General features: G+C 42.4%; 1 protein-coding gene across 6 annotated transcripts in view; it reads right to left on the minus strand.

Annotated features, from left to right (window-relative positions):
• Window positions 1-18,752, minus strand: part of ppfia2 (PTPRF interacting protein alpha 2) — a 130,740-nt gene that overhangs the window by 31,423 nt on the left and 80,565 nt on the right. For 5 of the 6 annotated variants that reach the window (XM_070929277.1, XM_070929276.1, XM_070929275.1 and 2 more), the window contains 3 exons: window positions 7,895-7,996; window positions 5,070-5,234; window positions 4,269-4,343 (listed from right to left, as the gene is read on the minus strand). In XM_070929277.1, coding sequence (XP_070785378.1) covers window positions 4,269-4,343; window positions 5,070-5,234; window positions 7,895-7,996 — 342 coding nt within the window. The remainder of the gene's footprint in view (window positions 1-4,268; window positions 4,344-5,069; window positions 5,235-7,894; window positions 7,997-18,752) is intronic. The other variant, XM_070929279.1, reaches the window with a different exon arrangement.

The raw sequence follows: 18,752 nt of genomic DNA on the forward strand, positions 1-18,752 counted from the left end.
GGTTCAATTCAAGTTAATTGCAACTTACTTTTGCACATCATTTCTATTGATTATGATAAGATTGTATTCACCAAAATAATTGCTTAGATTTGGGAACTCACGGCATCACTATCAACAAAATCAGAGAGAAGAAACATGAGCAGCCACATCATCAGCCAGGAAGTGAACAGGCCCACAGTTTAGCCAAATCATATTAACCACTTTATTTGGAGGTAAAACTCAAAGTGAGTGTATCTGAATTTCTCATCACACAAGAAAACTGTAAGTACTTTAGATCAAAGTTGATCCAAGTCTGTCTGTAAAACTGATGGATGTTTAAAACATACAGTTTTTGTAATAGTTCATACTGTTTGCGTTTGTTTGGTTGATTTGTTTCAGCGGATCAGCTGTCGTGACTTCATTTTGGTGATGCTGCCATGTTCTCACATCTCAGCAGTTTCCATTAAGATTATTATTTTTAATGGCCAAAACCACTTTACAGTCACAGGAAGAAGTCCACTGAAACCTGCCGGGATGTCTCTCCACTTCACTAGCGAAGACGCAGCTCCAAAAACAACATCCACCACAAACGACTACAGTACATGTGCCGTGCTGTTAGCCCGATGTGATTAAAGCTGCATGACGCTGGTTCGACTCCTTGAGTATTCAGAGGGTTTGGAAATGCTTTAATCTCTGAATTACCCGCAACCTTTATTGTTGTAGTTGTTTTTTGTGATTTCAATTAGGATTTCCGAGCAGCCCAGAGACTGATCTGTTATTAGATGCATCCCAATATCATCTATAGTATTCATGCAGTTTGCTTCAAAAGGAGTTGATAGTGTAGTTACTGGAAGGTCATCTTTGTTGTTGCTGTTGCTTGAAAAGCTGCTCCTCTTATAATGAAGAGAGAAAATTGCATTTCTTTCAACAACAGATATTTGCAGTGAGTGAACAGTGAAGGAAGCTTCGGGACAATCAATGACATGACTGTCGATAAAACAAACAATGCCCTCAAGTGACTTTGACGTGATCTAGTTTAAACTCAAATCTGTCAGTTGATGGCAGGACTTCTTTCTAGTGGGGAGAGAGGGCAGTAAAAGATGATGTAGGCTATATCTTAAATTAAGCGTGGACATTCATTCTGCAGCCTCAGACGGGCAGCAGCTTGGCTTCTTCTCCGCTGCTGCGCACCGACTACACAACGTCTGTGTTCATTATTTTTAACGAGGGCATAATTATGCCGCCGTATGTTTCTGTACCATTATTCTGAGATTGTTTGTAATTTCTCAAGCTCAGAGATCAAACACCACACTGACATAAAGGCACAACAAATGATGAATGGAGTTGCATCTCCAGCTCGGAAATTACAGAAAAGGAGAAGTTTGCCAGATGCAAAATGAACATGCCGCCTATTATTTCTTTTTGATGTTGTTGATCTACCTCTCATCAAAGGCAGACATCTGACGGAAAGGAAGGGGAGGGACAAGAAGCACGAGATGGCGCCCTGTCGTGGCACAGCATCACCATTTCCTTATCTTTTGTTAGCACCTCTGTGTTGGATTGAGGGGACTGTCTGAGGTAATGTGAAGGAGAGATTGGACAAATGTGAGGAGGAGTGAAGGGAGGAGGGTTTCTTAGAGTATAAAAGATTGATTTCGTCAAGGTGAGAGCTAGGGGCATGCAAGTCTCTGGTGCAATGCGCTTAAATTACAATCAATCACAAGCTTTGGAGTGAATGTATGTGCACACACACACACACACACACACACACACACACACACAAATCCTGACAGCAAGAAATACGCTTGTTTTCAGGTGAAAAGGGCACTCATTGTGTGTGTTTAAATGTGTCTGTGATACCTTGGGGTTTCTTTGGGAAAAGATGTGAGAGTTAGCGCACAGGATTAGAACAGGCAGAATGAAAAAGGAACATATTCGATTGCTTGGACTTCTTATATCACTTCGTCTTACTTAGACTTGACTGGTCCCAAGGTAGACCTCCTCCATGTTAGTAAGCTGTTTTCTATCACTGAGCCCTGAAAGTCAGATTTTGTTTTTAAAAACCCTAAAAATCAGTTTCCACATGGGAGATCTCTGGCTTTGCTGTTTTGTCTGTGCTTCTCATTGGTTTGAATTGGCTGGGACTTATTATGGGTATTTGGGTATTATATTAACACTTTTTTGTGTTTCAAGTTTTTTTTCCCGAACTTTATGTGCTTATTTCATCATGAATACTTCATGTTATGGAGTCATATTCAATACAGGAAATCTGGTTTTCAAGGGCTTTGAAGAAAATACTTTTTGGACTCAATTATAGATTAGAAAATACTTGATGACATGGAGTTTCTTTTGTAGTGCTGCTGGTTAGCTGTTGAGATAACCCTGGCTCTTTTATACTGAAGTCTTTTCAACATGAGTCGCAGTGATTAATGTCCAAACAACAACAACAACTCAACCTCAGATATATTCCAACGCAGTCTGTATTACCGTTTGTTCCGTAACAGCAAATTGCAATCACCAGCAGTAATCAGTGTGCGGCCACTTAAACACCTGTGACTGCGTGAGGTCAAAGGCCGATGATTTCATCAGGCATGGCCGTGTTGTCGAAACCCCCGCAGGGAGAAGGGACTCATACCGGACCTCCATCACAAATCAATTACCGGTTCGCTGGCTCCCGGATCTGCCCGCCTCCCTGGAGCCTCTGAGGTGTGGACATTTTTATTCGGCGAAGCCAGTTTAACTGCCTCTTTCACCGCCTCAAGGTCCAATCACTCATCTGCCCACCGCACTGACAAGTGTAGTGTTAACCATTTATGAGGGACAGCTTCGCAGATGTACCGCACAGTCTTTCTAGCCTTGGCTGTGCGATGTGAGAAAATTCTTCAAAGTGCCACGTCCTCTACTGAGATGTCTGTCAGGGACTTTGCAGTTTAAAAAGCAGACTTTGTCCAAAAGCTGTAAAAGAGAAATGAGAGACAGCTTTGGGAACCAGAGGCCTGTCACATAATTTTTTATTAACTGTTCGCTCCTTTTTTTTTGGTGCTCTCTCTCATTGTGCCCAGATCTTACTCCGTCTAACACACAAGCTCGTCTATCTACCATCCAAACACATCACAGTGTGTCTGTGAAGCCTTAGTCTGTGTTTCTCTCCTTCACCTTGTCAGATGTGCTTCGACCAACTGCACCCCTCCACTCTCATTAACACACACCCAACCTGCCTCTGCTTCCCACCTGCCATCTCTATTTCTGTCTTCTGCCTCTCTTTGCTCTTTTTGCATTTCCTCTCCTCTCTAGCCCGGTCTCTCGCTGTCTGTCCTTCCACCCACTCCACACACCTCCCTTCTTCTTCTCCTCCTTACCAACTTTTATTCTAGGCCTGAGTGTCAGACTGGCATGTCTGACAGGCTGTGAAGTGCCAGCCTGAGGGTTTTTCCCCAGCTGGAACAAGACCATCTGCACTGCAAGAGCTGCTCAGGTACTTGTGCCCGCCTGAGCCAGGAGGTTGAGAAGGAGTTAGACCACCATAGAAAAAGTGGCCACTCTTCTGTCAGCGCTATGCCTCAGCCACTCATGTGCACAATGTTAGTTTGTGTTATTCTCTGTAAAGATGAGGGCGAGTGAAGCCTGCAGAGGTGCTCTGATTGTTTCTCGGTATTTGAGTTGATACATAATTCAAGACACATCTCAGGAAACATCACGGTGTGTATTAGATTTATATCCACATAAGCGAGCCGTACATAATGCTGCATTTGTTCTGGGAGTTGGAACATGTGTTTGGACACGTGTATATATGTACAGTGTGCAACAGTAGCTAGTATGCTGACTTTTTTTCTTCTTCAGGCTTCATCAGGCTTGATTTTAACTTGTAAATATTTTTCTTTACATGCTTCTTCTGGTGTTTTCTTTTGCATTTTTCCAAATTTTTTTATGTGAAGCAACTTGGAAATGTCAAAAATTCCTAACGATTTCTCTCTGGCAGCACTGATTCTGACAATAAAGCAGCTAACCATGTACATCTGCACATCTGGGATATATTGCATCCCATGCTGTTACTGTGACAATCCAAATTCCTCACAAGAATCTGAAAAAAGTAAAATAAAATTAAAATCCTTTATTTTAGAATGAAAACAACCTGCGAGCCACTACTGGTTATGTTTGAAGACTCCATGTTTTTATCCATCCTTCCATCGCCATTGAAGATACAATACCACACAAAGTACAAAACAAAGAAGCCTCAAATACATAACAACATTCATTATCTTGAACATGATATCTGCGGCAGCTCTTACCTCCTGATTGGCTGCTGTGAGCTCCTCCTCCAAGGCGGACACCCTCTCCAGTGACACCCGTAGTCTCTCTCGTACCTGAAAATCAAAACCATCTCATTAACATGTGCAGAAGAAGAAGAAGAAGAAGAAGAAGTCCGGCTGCTGCAGCAGAAAGTGCTGTCCTCTTTTCCTCCCATAGCCTCACAATAACACTTTGCTGTGGCTTCAAAGCAGCGTTATGAGGCTTTTATTGCTTTTAAAGCACCAGTTGCTGGGAGGAGATTCCCCTCCTACACTCCTCTCTGAACTCAGAGAAACTCAGCGTGCACTCGTCTTCTTCTAGGATTGTCGCCGCTGTGATGGAGCAATTACTTGCACCGCGTGGTGACCGTGCACCACCGTGGCTGCGGCCCAATAGGATGCCAGGTCTCAGAGGCGGTTGATCCTGGATTAGAAATTAGCCGGGGTCCGACTCCGGATGGCCCCCCCAGCTGCCCAAGACAGTTTTTATTCCCTTGAACAGCATGCCATTGGACATGCTTTATAAATGATGGCTTTTAGAGGAGAGGATGAATGGATTACAGGGGGCGGTGGTGATATCACACAGGGGGGCTCAGGTCACAAATCAGCGGGCTGTGAGGAGGCAGGAGAAACGTTGTGGCTGGGACTCGTAGAGGCTAAAACCAACAGATGATATCAGGAAAACACAGCAAACGCAAAAGACCATGATACAGCAGGCACACTGAGTCCTGATACTAGTGTATACGCTGCTTAGACAGACACCTTGAACTGAAAATTATATGCTAATGCAGGCAGACTTACCTTCTCATCTAGGGCTTTATGGTGTTCAAACAAGGACTTGAGCGCTTTGAGGACCTCAACTTCACTGGAGACTCCCGAGGGGGACTGAGCCTGCCGTTTGACCACTGTCATACGAAGCGACCGCTCGTGCCTGGACACCAGGCACTCCAGGTGCTCCAGCAGTAGCTGAAGAGACACACAGAGACACACAAGTAGAAATCCTCCTCACAGCAGTGTAATTAAGTCAAGTGCTGGTAAAACGTAGGCATAATGTGAAAGAATCCACAATGAGAAAGGGTTTGCTGCACACCAAACCTCAGCTTGAGATCCCCTTAGTTTTTTTTCTTTATTCATTTAAGCATTTTTGCAACCACTAGAAGAACGAACAATGCATTCCTGTGTGCTCCTACACCTTAAAGACAAGTCAACAACACCAGCCTATCATATTAAAGAACTCAAAGAATAATATAAATGTGGAAGGATCAATGCTTCTTCAGGCACAAGTGAAAAACATGCCGTGTGCTTTGCTAGTACTGCGTGCAATGTTGAAACACATTCTGCAGTTGAGTGTTAAAGTGCAGCCATTATCATCATCACCCACATTGTTACAAATAGTTAATTCCATTTATTTGTTATTAGAGTCACAAACTAAGCTATTTTAATAAGCAAGTGCATTAAGAAAATGTTATACAGTACTTGTAATTTACAGGAGTTATTATATGTATATATGTATGTGAATATGTACTCTCTTTTCTAAGTAAACTCATTGGTGCTGGATCATGGCAACATCTCAACACTTCATTCTGTCTCAGAGGTTGTTCAAGGACATAATATTATATCCCCCAAGATAGCGATCTGGGTAGAGAAGTTCCATCTCACAATCATCTCCCCATTCTTTCCCAGAAAAACCTCCCTGGCTTCATCCCTGACATACCTTCGCTTCACTAGTCTAAACATCCCCCGCTGAAGGCTGCGCAACAAGCTGCAGCTGGACTGAATGTATTCTGTGGTTAACCACTGGTTAGGAAATCAAGTTCCAACTTGGTGTCACTGGTGAACTAAAAGGGGCTGCGTTTTTTAAAACACGTTGTATTGTAAAGGGGGGTTATGTGCCGAACTATTTCTTGGCTTCAGAAGTACAGGTAGGCCACTTTTGTTACCTTTGGATAGGGCTGTTTCCAGTCTTTGTGCTAAGCTAAGCTAACCAGCTGCTGGCTGTAGCTGTATATTTACCGCACAGACGTAAGAGCGGTATTGATCTTCTCATATAACTCTGAGCAATAAATCCAATGAGTGTATTTCCTAAAATGTCGAACTATTCCTTTAACCATGCGTGTGCTTTAAATGCACTGCTGTCCAATAAAGAAAATTTCCATCCACAATCCAAATCTAATCAATAACATGAAGTCTGAGCATCAAGCATCTGGTTTGTATCTGTTGCTATGGGAAACTACACAAAGTTTAAGAGAAACAATTCATAATATTTTATCCCCTCTAAGCAAAATGAAAGTGTCTTATTTTCCCTGCAGGATGGGGCAATTACAAAGTCCACGTGCATGCAGTGTTGAAAAAAGACCCCATGCAAACCGGCACTGTAATTGAACGGAGCCTCAGTGTCGTCTCTCGTCTGTCTCATCAGTCGCCATCATGTCCACCTGCACACTCAACAAAACCGACCCACCGTTGAATCAATCAGGAAGTGAGTTCTGCATTACGTAATCTCTCCAGAACAACAGCCACAGTTTCCTCCTGTTCGGTGAATATTTAGTCGTAGAAAAAGGTAATATTTTCATCCTGTATCTGTCTCACCATGTCTCTGCATGACTCGAGGCTAGGAATTTACATACGCCTCATTTGGTTGTCATGCTTATCAAAAACAACCAATAAAGTGAACCTGTCTTGCCACTGTCATCACATCTGTTGTCAGCTCCTCAGTCCGCTGACTGCCTGCACATGCCTTCGAAGATTTAATTATGAACTGTAAAACCCTACCAGCTACAAAACCAAGCTTAATTAAAGTTTGCTTGGTAATTGCCCATCGGAAGATTTCGAGGTGATAATAAAGTGAGGGAGTGCAAATGACTTTTGTCTGTCCCTGTTTCCTGCGCCTCACCTCCCTCCTTTCTGTTTTCCTCAGCTGCTGTTGTGCTAAAATATTCTGCCTCCACCCAGAGAAAGATAGTGCGAGACAGTAAATCCACACTTAATCAGCAGTGGGATGGAAAACAGAGTCTTATCTGTCAACAGCAGAGTGTGCTTACTGCTTTAAAAAGCAAATGTTTTTTATTGAAGATGCAGGACTTCAGCTCCACAAAATCGAGCCGATCCGCTAATGTCTTTAGTTGTTTTCTTCCCCCCCCCCACAACTACTTTGACCTGGACATTGCAGGGCATCTGTGGCATTTGGACTTAGTTTTACTGTTGAGCGGTCATCCATGTGAAGTAAGTGGAAAAAATGTTCAGGCAGAATGTGGGGAGCTAATGAGGTATATCTGGGAATTGGAAACAGACAGTGCGCATGGCTGCTTCAGTGCTTCCTCAGCCTTAAAACCGTACCCACCAGATAGCTTAAGCTTTCTCAGGACGCTGTCTATCACAGTGTGCAGTTGTTGTTCGGTTTTTAGCAGCTGACACGAGAATTTGGGGCAAGTTGTGAAACTTTACAGAAACTTACGGAATGCAAATTTAAGGGGGCTGGAGGTGGAGGAAACATCATCTCTGGTCGAAAATGTGTCCTAGAAACTACTGAATGTCTCAGAGAAGTGACATGTTAAATCAGTGGCACATTTAACAACTTAGGCCACTTTAGTAAATTATTTAAGGTGCTTGTCAATGCTGTCACCCACCCTGGTGTTGTTCCTCTCGGCTTTGAGCTCAGAGATCTCCTCCTCCTTCTCCAGCAGCTGCTCCCTGCAGGCGTTCAGCTCCTTGGTCAGCGCAGCAAACTCCTGAGAGACGAAAGTAAGAAAAGGAGGGGACGGGTCAGCATCACACGATACTCTGCAACAGATCTCCATGGTCTGAGGTACAGTGATGCAATGCAACACAGAGATGATGAAGATGGTAGCTGCCGATGAAAATATAAAGAAGAAAATACTGTAATTACTTGCTATTTATTGGCTGTCATTTATGCCGACACCAATATATCGGCAATAAGCTAATATCAGCCAGTAAAGCTGATTTACTGGCCTAGCTCTTGGTAATACCCTGTATTTATCATTGTTAACAACATAAGCAGTATTTACACTATTCAGTGCATGTAATGTATAAAACTAATATTTCAATACTATTTGATAAATAATCTCCCCTGTAACCAAATATTAGACAAATATCAAAGCTACTAAAATAGAAAAGAACTGTTCAGGAAAGAAGACTTCTCTGTAATTAAGGAATACAATGGTCATATAGGTCGAGATCAAACTGACACACAGTGAAAACAAGTCAGATTAAATTTAAAAAAAAGCATTCTATTCACATCCAACTAAAACAAAACCGACGTTACAACGACGGGCGTTTCAGACAAGTATGGGTCAAAAAATGACCCCAGAAAATATTACAGTCCCTGAGTGACAGACACAGATGTACTGTAGGTGGTTTCCCTTCTGGCAAACTCACTACAACTCATTTGCATAAAAAGGCATATATAATACATAATGTCATATTCTTTTGTGTTATGATACTTATGCTATTATTGACTTAATTTATCTAATCTAATAAAGGTGATTAGATTAAGAACAGGTCAGCCATGCCATTACATCTGGGTTCAGTCCATCGTACAATGAGGGGGAAGGACTGAACGGTCTCATGGTAATCTGTGGCTGAAAGAGGATTGGCACTGGCTATACAGCGGTGCAGGCCCGCTGCCAGGTGTAGTGGATTTAAACCTACAGTACTGAGTCACAGCACAACGGAGGACTGAGAGGAGTATTGACTGTGGAGTAGTACTACAAACGGAGCACGGCACTGTGGACAACAGCTGAGCTGACAGACTGCGTGTGATGGAGCAGCAGGTGTAGGAGCTGCATCAGGACGGCAGATTGCAGTTTTAGTCATACACATATTTTCCAGAGGCAGAAACATCATCACAGGCTGAACTTCAATGGACAGATGAGACTGAAGCCCAAAAGATGAGCACTAACACTGTGGCACTAATACTACTACTACTGGTGATGATGGTGACAATGATGAGAACAATATTGTGGTGATGATGATGATGATGATGAGAGGAGGAGGAGAAGAAGGGGAAAGAGGCAGAAGAAGGAGACGATGTAGGAAAAGAAAGTGGAAGAGAAGAAGAGAAGCGGCAGGAAGAGGAGGAGGGGAAAAGGAAGAGAAGAAGGTGAAGAAGGTGAAGAAGCAGAGGAAGAACAAGGAGGAGAAGGAGAAGAAGAAAAAGTAAAAAGGAGGAGGAGGAGAAGGAGAAGGTGAGGGAGGGGGAAGAGGAGGAGGAGGACAAGAAGAAGCATTCTGGCTCCACAAAATTACATTTAATTGAACCAAAAGGTTTAAAATAGTTCTGTTTTCAGAGCGACCAAGTCTGAATACGCTGTCCTGTCCTGGTCTCCTCTGCCAGACCGTCAGCTTTGCTCTCTCATAACAATTTTGTTGCGCTGGATACAGACAAAAGATTTAAATACGCCTGAACTACATTTATATACCAATTACTGCCTGATCGCCCCGCTGGTTCTCCCCAGACCACCAGCCACAAACACAATCTTCCAGAGCTGTTGTTTTCCTGAACACAGTTTTGATTCACAAACTCACTCAGGAATTCTGAGCTATGACAATAACGCTCTCGTAAACAACCATCAGAGGAGGAGAGACAGCCTGTCACTCAGGAAGACTTCAGCCTTTGTCCCCGTCATGCCGGTCTAAATTAAGCGTAGAAGAGACGTGTCTTTGGAGCGGGTCATGTCAGGCAGGTACAAAGGAATCAAGCAGAGACACAACGCTCTCAATGTGAGTCCTGAGTGATGGGAGGGGGTTGTGTTTTGTTGTGTTTTGTTGCATTTTTAAAGAACCGGTTGATGTGACACAATAACCAGCATGCTCTGTGTTTGATTTCAGAAACAGAAAAGGGAAACAGTGTGTATTTATTTGAGCGTACAGCATGCAGAGTTCTGCAGGAAGCGATACACACAAACAGACGATGGATGGATTCATCTTATATTAATTTCATGGTGAAGCCTTAAAACAAACTTCATCAATAAAATACCACTAATTCCACAGATTATATGTGTGATTAAGTCTAGAGACTATTTGATTACTCTATTAGCTGATAATTAATAATCAACAATTTAATAATTGCTTAGTAATTTGTCAAGAAAAAAATCCGCACATCTGCTTCTCCCTGGCTGCTTTTCTTTGTTTAGTAGTATTGTACATTTTGGGGTTTTGGACTGATCGGATAATAAAGCAAGTCAAAGATAATGTGATCGGCATTTTTTTGTATTTTCTGATATTTTATAGACCAAACAATTAATCAATTAATTGAAAAAACACATGGCAAAGTAATCCGTAATGAAAAATGAATGAATAGTCATTAGTTGCAGCTTTATTATTCTTATTGCTTTACTTATGTAACACCAAATTACTGCTAAAAATAGAATAATACATACATTTTCAAAGGCTGTCAGATTAATATAATAGTGATCTGTCTGTCTGAGCACACATTGTAATTCAGAGTCAGTACACCAGCTGCCCTTCAGGAGTGAAGGACGATAACTCAGTGTTACAGACGAACTCCAGGGAGTGGGGCAATATTGTGTCTACAGTAGCGCAACAAATCCTTATAGACCTTATAGAGCGACAAATCCTCTGCACAAAGACATCATACACCACGAAAATCCCCAAATTACTGCCGACTCTCACTCTATATTATGAGTGAAGGCTTTGAAAAAGTCAAGTGGATTTACTTCTGTGATCAAAGGCCAGATTCTGTGGTCTCAACATGCAGCATACGTAGGAGCACAGAGGAACATGGCCTCTCTTTCCTCGTGGGATGAAGTGGTGTGAAATCCCAGAGCTGCAGGCTTTGGTCATGCTTGTCTCAGATCTGTGCTGGACCTGAACTCCGGTGAGTAATAGTGGGACAGACGATCAATCTGCAGTGTTCAGGATCAGACCCTTTTGTATCCAGCAGCATGCATCTTTAAATCCAGATACTTTCCAAGTGGACTGCTGCAGGCTGGAAGGTGTGAAGGCAAAGTGTCAAACAATATGGAAGGCCAGAGATTGTGGCTGTAAATGTTTCTGGCCCATTATCTTGAGATTAACTAAATCATCACATCCGTTTTCTCGTGATCACGACTCAATTATCTCATAATGAATTAACATTATGTGGCGCGCATGCCAGTTTTATTAGATACACATGTGCAATCTCATTCAATCCAAAGCGGCCCTGATGTAAGTCACATCTTTCAGGCACGTGGTAAAACTTCATTGTAAGTGTTGAAAGGTGTTTCTATGTGTTTCTGAACTTCACATTATTCTGAGGTCATTTAATGATGAACTCTTCCTCTTAACTGACGATGCCTTTTGAATGTCATCTACAAAAGACACAACTAATTAAGTAATTTGAAGTTTCTACATGTGATTTTTTCCATTTTTCCAAGGCAACGTCAGTGGTGCAATCAAGTCTGAATCCGAGCATAATTTGTTAAGTAGCGACAATTTCTTTTCACAATTAGTCTCAATATTACCACTGATTTCTAATCAAATATAACACGATGCCTGTATCATCATCATCATCATCATCATCATCATCATCATCGCTACATCATGCCACAAGTCCTGAGACTCTCTGAGACCAATAAAAACCTGATTGTAACTGATCCACAAAAGTCAAGATGCCAAAGGGTAAACTGTCAGGACAAATGTGTCCGTTACATGTGAGGGCCTGCTGAGATTATACACCGAGTAAGATCAGGTCAACTGTTAGGACCCGGCTGTTACCGTAGCAACAGAAGATGGGGTGTTGGCGTGGTAACCAAGTCATCTCTATAGAGAGTTGACCTATAATGGACCAACACAACAGAGGGACGGAGAGAAAGCTTCAAAAGATCAGATAAATTGTATATATGTTAAATGTCAGAATACATTTTTTTGGATTTTAATACATTTAAATGATCCTGACATCCTGTACATATTGCTTAATTTATATTATTATATAAGTTACAGTTACATTTGAATTATTATTTGCTAAATATCCAGAATCCTATTGTTATTTGGCTGCCAAAATGTTCCAAATTCCCCCCAATGATCACTATACTCTCATTCTATATCAAATCATATTGGAAATAATAATAATAATTGAAGCTCTTGTGTCATTTTCTTTGCCTCACTGTATTTTCCAAACTTAGTTTGGCACAAAAAAAGAAACTTAAAGCTCATAAATCTCCCTCCCAGAGGAACGTCGCTAATCACAGTCACCTTCTCTTTAGGAAAAGCCCCTTTGCAAATTGCATCATTTGCTTTAATGCTTGTGAGACGCAACAATCCCCTGCTCGTGCTCTGACAGTGCTGGTGAGCTTCAACTTCCCCAGCAACAATCTCTGCAGCTCTGCTTGAAACCAGCCATCTCAGAGCAATCCTTTCTCTTAGAGCTGAGCTAAAGAAAGGGCTGTGACCTGAGGGCAGAGATGTCTTTAAGACTGCCTCTTCCTAAAGGCCACACCGGCAGGACCTCGACAGATCATAGGCTCCACTGAAACAACATTTCACACACTACGGCGGCCTCCAGAACATCCAATACATTTCTGCTCTAAACGTATCTTTCCATTGCACAGAGGGAAGTTGTTACAGCATTTCTATTATGCTGCATCCGCAAGTTACTGGCAACATCTGTAACAGACACAAACATCAATATCAAAAGACAAAAACAATATGTGGTGTAACGTATGCCATATCTGTCCACACTGAATTATTCACAACATTGAAAATGCAGCAAAATGGAAGTTTCTTTCTATTCGGTGATATTTATTTTGCTCTATCTCTCCAGGAAAACACGACCTGGTGAATTTTTATACCCAGGAAACGCTGCCTCAACGCTCTCATAAATAACCTAAAAATGGAAAGATGGCCGAATGCACTGTGGTGGAAACATGACTCAGTGAGCAGCGAGAGTAGTGCTGTGTGGAGTGCTAGCATAAAAATAAAAAGGTGCAGAGGCTTGCGTGATAGCGCATCTTCAACGCATCGGTTAAGTGGACTTTCACCTCTGCTGTGGTTTTACAAGTTGAGCTCAGAGAGATGAACAGTGGCGGGAGTTTGCTAACAAAAACAGAGCTGTGGTTTATGATAATTAGGAGGTTTTGATTTGCTGAGGCGACTGTTAAATGTGGAAAAAAAATGAGCATCTACACAGTGTTAAGCTGCAGCATGTTGGGCTGAATACTGAGTGTAAGCTTTTTAACGGTTTGTCTGCGCTTTCTTTCCAAATGCTATCCAAGGTCATTTAATCAGTGGCCAGCTTTGATGAAGTGTTGCAGCTTTATTTTATAGTCCATTCAAACAGCTGGGAAGTATAAAATTCCACTTGGACGAGCTGAGGTTTTGCTCCAAGCCTCTCTCTAGCACTATTTTACCCATGACCTGCTAGACCACTACCCTCCCTCCTCCCTTCTTTTCCACCTCTCCTCATTACCTGGGCAAACTGCCTAGCACTGCAATATGTCAGGTAGTGTGTGTGTGTGTGTGTGTGTCTGTGTGTGAGCATGGAGTCTGTCTGGAAGGTGAACTCTAAATGAAATGGTGGACAAGGCTTCCTCCCTGAGTGGGCAGACTGTCAGCCAAAATTACAGCAGCAGCTAGATTAAAAAAAAAAAATGGAGGTGTGTTTCTGCCGGAGAGTCACGCTTCCAGGCCAAAAACAAACCCTGGCTGATTGTGCATCACTCTCAGGAGAGACGGAGAATTGGTGGTGTGATTGACGGTATGCTGATTCACCGGGTGAAACACAGAGAGCAGCTCGGGGAAAGAAAAAAAAAAAAGCTGCCATCCATGTGATAACGCTGCCTCCATTTCTTGCAGCCAAGCCTCAGGAATCTTTGTGAAGGAATGGATGATGAGCAATGTCGTCTGAAACCAACAGCACAGTCTCAAAAGACTAAAACGAGGCAAAAAAAGATCGGAAACAAGTCAATAAGAGAGTAGAGTGTAACTTTTAGACACTCTTCTGAAGAATAAATTAGACAACTTTCATGGCAAAAGGAGCTCTTTGTGAAAGCAATGGGACTCTAATTTGGTGTACCGAAAAACTCTCTGGGAAAGTACCAGATAATAAGCAATAAGCACAAATAGAAGCCTCACTGTGATATTTGTGCTTTCTCCATTACTACATCTGAGTCTCAGGAAGCTCCACTGTACTGTACTGTACTGCAGGTCTTTAATATTTGATAAACAGTGTTATATTTACAGTGTGAGACCAAAGGGAGGAAGGGACAGAGGGTGGTTATAAATAAATGATGAGATGAGCCTCCTGCTATCAATACAAACGCTGCACTTCCCACAGTTAACAAATGTCTACACATGCAAGAGAGTGATGCTGCACTAAAGAGGACAAATACCGCTATGATCACATTTGAGCATTCAAATCAGATAAATGAAAACATGCAGCTTCAAGCCTGCAGGTTGTTAAAATCAGGGAGGATGAATAGTGGCGATGAAAGGCCTTTTACTCAACTAACCGTTATCTATCTATTTATCTATTTACACACATTTTTAAACCTGTGCTTTTTCTTCCAAGTCCCATCCACTGTGGATGCTGGAGGGTTTGTTAATAGAGTCATTTAATTGTTATTTTGGGATGTGTCCAGACAAAAGCTGACAATTTAGGACCAAAATCCCACAAAGCCAACGATGCTACGAGCAAAATCTGCATTACATGTTGCCCTCTTTTCTCTGGCCTTCAAGGAAATTCCTGTTGAGAGTAGTAGCTTTGTGTGAATCAAAGAGGTTTTTATGTTTTAAGCTTTGATTTTATGCAATCGAACATTTCAGAATGACATGAAATCTAACTTAACAGACCAAATATCAATAGAAACGGATTCCTATCAGTATTTGAAGGGTGCGTCAATATTACTGTAATAATGTAATAATAATAATACTTTCTCAAACTTAAAAAAGAGCATTTACGCCATAACAGGACACTGAAACTCTCCACAGAGGTTTAAAGCTCCTCAAGACAAAGAGAAGTTTTTACAGACTGACTACAGACAGAAGGGACCTCCATTAGATCAATCACACAACCACAACAACAGCAGCCCACTCAGGACCGGTGCCAGCTGGATTCTTGGCCTACATCTCGCTGATAAAGAAGGATCAGTCACAGAGTCGAGATCGGACTCTGAGGAGCCAGAGAGACCTTGAGGAGCGGCCACTGCGCACGAGTTTCGGCTCCGTCAGCAGGCTCATTCCCTCGGCTCTGAATACTCGAGAAGGATATCCGTGCTGAGCGAGCATCTTCTCTTCTTCATGGTGGCATGCCGGTGAGTTGAAGGTGGGCGACAAGTGTTAGAACAGCAGCCAGCGTGCTTCTATCAATGAGGCCTCTTCAGGAACCATGTAGTTGCCTTTCATCTACGACGCTGTGAAAAATAACACCATGAGGCATGAATTTTCCAGTGGTTGTGGGCTCACTCGTCCTTCTAATCTCTGAAGAGAAACTGGCAGGTTGTAAAGCCATCGCAAATTCAAAGAGCTGCACAAACCAAAGATCACAGAGTAGGATGATTCACTATAGATGCAGAGAAGCTGTAGGGGGCTATTGTAAAAACATCAGGCTAGATTGTATTTTTATTGCTATCTTAACACATTCAACTTGATAATACAGCAGTACGCCTGGCGGATTTTATATCTGTTTGTACACATCCTCTGCAAAATCCACAAAAAGTCTAATGGCACTTTACAGAGGTGGATCGTTTATGCATAATGAACCGAGCTGAAATTAATCATTCACAAATAACCATTAACTTAAAATGAGCCAGCCATACATGAAGGGAAACCACTGAATTCTCTCGGTTGAATAAGGCATTGATTTTGTTCTGCTTCATTGCCTGTGATTATTTTTGGAATTGGACAGTCAAACTGTCTAACAAATGAGCTGAAAGAGACAAAAGAGCATGTTGAGTAAACAAACAAGAGCCAGTCATTGAAAGGGACAATGAATGGTTGTCCTGAATGCACTTTGTATGACACTGCTGTGTTGTATGAGGGCAGCGGGGGATTGGTCACGGCACTGATGCCTTCATTGGGACCACAGGAAAACAACAGCAGAATGAAAAACATGGGATAGATAGACGGGATAGGATTACTTCAGGGAAAACACAGCAGACATGCACAGCACAAAGGTCAGTAAGGGTGTTTGTGTGAATAGATGTGTGTATGTGTGTGTGTGAAAGAGAGTGTGCTGGCATTGAGGGTTGGAGGGGTGTGATTTACAATAACCTTTAGCTGGCGAGGTAAGAGGGGTCGTCTCTGTTCTGTAAAGGCCCCTTGAGGCCAAGTCATAAATCTGAAAGTGGAAATTACAGCCTGGCAATTTACTGCCCCTCGAGCGCCTAATAACTAATTTTGATCCCTTTGAACTCCTGCGTGGGGACCTGCCACACCTCCAGAGCCTTTCCCATCACAACATCAGCCACAGCCTCCAACCTCTAACCTCCAGAATTCAAGAGAATGAAAGCTGTTTAGGATTAAATAAGAGGAATTTTGCCTCTTCACATGGATATTTGAGGATTCGTCTGGGTGATGGAAAAATATTCATGGAAAAGTAGTTCATTTTTTCTGCAGTCAGTGTTCGGTGACAGGTTTCAGGGCTTGAATGGACATGAAATCCTCATGGTTGAATCATCAGTGCAAAAGATGAGCGACTGCATTAGAAAATATCCGATTCTGATAAAGACTGTGAACAAACAAATGTCTCGTCTTTGTCTTTCAGGATTTGGGTCAATGTGAGATGAATTCAGCAACTATGGGGCAAAGTTTTGCAAACTGTAATAACAAAGCTTTCTGAATTGTTCCTGTTCTGACTAGCTTCCTCTCCATTGCTGAGGCTCATGGGTAGTGTAGTATTTAAAGCCATTCATCACACCAAACTGTAAACTGTTTAAACTATAAACCAAAATATAAACTTATAGTATTGTTAAATTATCCAGGAGACTCCCGTTTTTCCATGTATGTTAAAGAATACAGATTAAACTGTGAAACTCTGCGAGAAAAAGCCAAAACATACTCTCGTCTGTTCAGTAAATATGAAGCTAGCGCCAGCAGACGGTTAAGTTAGCGTTGCATAAAGACTGGAAACAGGCAGAAACAGCTAGCCTGGCTCTGTCCAAAGGGAACCAAATCTGCCCATACAGCCCCTCCAAAGCTCACTCAGGAACACTTTATATCTTTTTTAACCTACAAACCAAAGTGTAAAAACAACATGTTAAGCTAAGCTAACTGGCTTCAAGCAGTAGCTTCATATTTCACGGACAAACATGAGAACGGTATCAATCTACTCCACTAACTCTCTGCAGAAAGGTTGATTTCGGGTTAAAAACTGTGGTTTAACTCAGTTGCTTTCGAGAAAAGTGTTTCTATATCAAACTCCAATCTGCCAAACATAATCCATCTCTGTATTTTATCGCAGAGTAAATGCAGTCTGTCCCAAGAGTGAGGGGAGGCCCGGGAAAGCACTGAACGTCTCTGAGCTGTCTGACATGAATAGTGATTCAAATACTATGTTTGGGAAGAAATACACATTATATACTCTAATAATTTCAGATATTCAATCTCCATCTCCTCGTCTTTAAGGCATCAAACCAATAGGTATGACTGTTACAGTCTGATGTACTGTGGACAGCGAACAACAAGTGCTGTCAGAGCAGAGAAGCTCCTCTTCCAGATAAGAGATCTGCCTGGACTTGTGTGTCTGAGGATTTCTGTCTGCGGAGGGCAAAGTCAAGGCAAAGAAGCAACGAGCCTCATCTCAAGTCGGACTGTTTGGCTTTCATTGGGGAAATGAGAGCGAGGCTATGAAAGAAAGTATCCCTCCTCCAATTCATGCGCGCTCGACCTGACGTGTTCAGTGTATGGCACAGTGACAAATGGATGCCACTGCAATGCATGGTGATGCTGTGCCCATATTAAAAAGGTCAGGGAGGGGGAGAACGTTTTATTACCCCAATGAGAATGCCGACTCTCTGTTTTCCACATGTGAAGTTGTGTCACACTCTTCTCATTCGGCCCCGATAACGTCGGGCATCCATGCAGCAACGAAGCTGCATATCGCTGTGAAACACTCACACAAGCATGGCCGCAAATGTCAGCCCATCCATCATCTATTACCCATGGAGAGCAGAACGCTCCAAAGGGGACAAATAGTTCATGTTTTGGGGGGGGGGGGGGGGGGGGGGGGGGGGGGGGTTCGGGGCAGGCCGGCTCTTGGTTGATGTGTTTCGCCTTGTACAGCAGGAGGAGATGACTCCCATGGCTGACGATCCTGCGTCCTCTTATTCTGGTTTAGCTGGGAAATAGGATTATTGTCTCTTCTAGGGCTGCACCTAACTGTTATTTTCATTATCAATGCCCTATGCTGTTTTTAGGTTTTCACTGCCTTTATTGACAGGTCTACAGCACACATGAAATACCATCATTTGGCATGTGAGTGGTGCTATAAGCTTCATGCAATTTTGAATTATTCTGGGGTTTTTTTGTCTG

Source organism: Enoplosus armatus, chromosome 22 (genome assembly GCF_043641665.1).
Source record: "Enoplosus armatus isolate fEnoArm2 chromosome 22, fEnoArm2.hap1, whole genome shotgun sequence".
In the NCBI taxonomy this organism is placed as follows: domain Eukaryota; kingdom Metazoa; phylum Chordata; class Actinopteri; order Centrarchiformes; family Enoplosidae; genus Enoplosus; species Enoplosus armatus.